At 39.9% G+C, this 2229-nt stretch overlaps 1 protein-coding gene across 4 annotated transcripts in view; it reads left to right on the top strand.

Moving 5' to 3' along the window:
• The window catches only part of LRRC34 (leucine rich repeat containing 34), a 22337-nt gene that overhangs the window by 16183 nt on the left and 3925 nt on the right, over nt 1-2229 (top strand). For all 4 annotated transcript variants that reach the window (XM_015564154.1, XM_006764084.2, XM_006764083.2 and 1 more), the window contains one exon: nt 892-1046. In XM_015564154.1, the coding sequence (XP_015419640.1) occupies nt 892-1046 (155 nt within the window). The remainder of the gene's footprint in view (nt 1-891; nt 1047-2229) is intronic.

Raw genomic sequence — 2229 nt, 5'->3', positions numbered from 1 at the left:
ATTGATGTTTTTCTCTCTCTCTCTCTCTCTCTCTCTCTCTCTCTCTTTTTCTCCCTCCCTTCCCTCCCCCTTTCCCTTCCTCTCTGAAATCAATAAAAATACATTTTTAGAAAATTCTTCCAGTGACAAGAAAACAAGATTAAGATATATGGTATTTAGACATTTGGGATGATTATAAAAGGGAGGAAACGGGTATATCAGTCGGTTAAAATGGGTGTATTTTTAAAATAGAGTGGAGACTAAGAAATGTCTTTATATCTTGTCTACTATTAAGAGGAGATCAAGAACAAAGTTTAGAGCCGAAACCGGTTTGGCTCAGTGGATAGAGCGTCAGCCTGCAGACTGAAAGGTCCCAGGTTCGATTCCGGCCAAGGGCATGTACCTGGGTTGCGGGCACATCCCCAGTGGGAGATGTGCAGGAGGCAGCTGATCGATGTTTCTCTCTCATCAATGTTTCTAACTCTCTATCTCTCTCTCCCTTCCTCTCTGTAAAAAATCAATAAAATATATTTTTTAAAAAAGAACAAAGTTTAGGAATATATGGAGGGTCAGGAACAGTTTAGAGACTTGAGTGGACGGCAGTAAGGGAGTTAATATGCTCACTACATCATAAGACCAGTTGGTTTGATTTTTTTCCTTCTGGAATGATTCTTTTTCTTAGTGATTATTATGTGTGTTTTTTTTAACTAGCCTCTTTTACATCATTTAGTTACTGCATTTTGCAAGTGCCTGCTACCTGTTTCTAGGACAGTAAAGATATCATTTGTGGCAAAGAAGGTAAAGAGGATCATTTATGGCAAAAAAAAAAAAATGATCATTTTTAGTATATGTTCGGAACAAATATCCACTGCTTCAAATATACTTTAGAAAAACGATTTTATCTATTTTTAGGAAGAGTCCACAGTTCATCTAGGCCACATGTTAAAGGAAAATCACAGTCTTATTACACTACACATGAGTAAGCATAATGTGAAAAATTTTGGCCTAAAACAGTTATGTGATGCACTATATCTGAACAAAAGCCTGCGCTACCTTGATGTCAGCTGGTAGGTGATGATTTATACAGTAAGTAACTCAAGTCATGGGCATAATCTATGTCAACATTCATAGTATATAGTATATTTTGTTTGACACTAATTCCAAAGATTAGAAAACATAACCACTGTTGTCAACTTTTTCTCCTATGCCTTAGAATTTATTTAGTTTATACTGATATTAATCACCTAATAATTTAAGTGAGCAACTTAATTATGAAAATCAGAATGGAAGCAACATTTTATGGCAGATTTTCATTAACTTTTTTGGAAATTGAGTAAAATAAATATTTAGAGAAATAGAAAGTACTGTTTATCACTCTGTAAGTTTTTAAGTATGTTCTATGAATAAAATAATATTTCAGCCCTAGCTGGTTTGGCTCAGTGGATAGAGCGTCGGCCTGCGGACTGAAGGGTCATGATTTGATTTCAGTTAAGGGCACATGCCTGGGTTATGGGCTCAACTCCCAGTAGGGGGCATGCAGGGGGCAGCTGATCAATAATTCTCTCTCATCATTGATGTATCTATCTCTCCCTCTCCCTTCCTCTCTGAAATCAATAGAAATATATTTTAAAAAAGAATACTTCATATTTTCAAATATCTCTATATATAAAAGGCTAATATGCTAAGTGTCTGACTGTCCAACTGGTCGCTACGATGTGCACTGACCACCAGGGGGCAGACACTCAACACAAGACATTTACAGAGAAATGGCACCGTGGACCCCAGAGCAACAGCCCACCAAATCGCAGCCAACACTGCCAAGACCCCATGGCACAAAATGCAGCCCACAGCCCAGCCCAGCCCAGCCTGGAAATGGCTATGGGCGCCAGGTAATGATATCACGTAGCAACGCCTGGCTTCCTCTCCCTAGGACAGGCCATTTAACAATAAACAGCACTATGGATCTGGTGCCCACAAACCAACACTTGGCTTCCCCCAAGTGGGACACAGGCCCCACCACCACCCCGGAGTGACACCCCACCAAATCGTAGCAAACGCTGCTGAGACCCCCTGGCACAAATGCAGCCCACAGCCATTTTACACTTTAACCAAATGTCTGTGAAGCGTTTTCCCGTGCCTCGTCTCATTTGATCCTCACAGAGGTCCTGGAGCAGGCAGATATGTGACTCGGTAGAATCCTATTTTCTTTTCATTAGCCAGCAAATGGAGATTTAGAAAGTTTAGAAACTT

Source organism: Myotis davidii, unplaced genomic scaffold (genome assembly GCF_000327345.1).
Source record: "Myotis davidii unplaced genomic scaffold, ASM32734v1 scaffold115, whole genome shotgun sequence".
Lineage (NCBI taxonomy): Eukaryota > Metazoa > Chordata > Mammalia > Chiroptera > Vespertilionidae > Myotis > Myotis davidii.
This window is presented reverse-complemented; position numbering and strand designations above follow the sequence as displayed.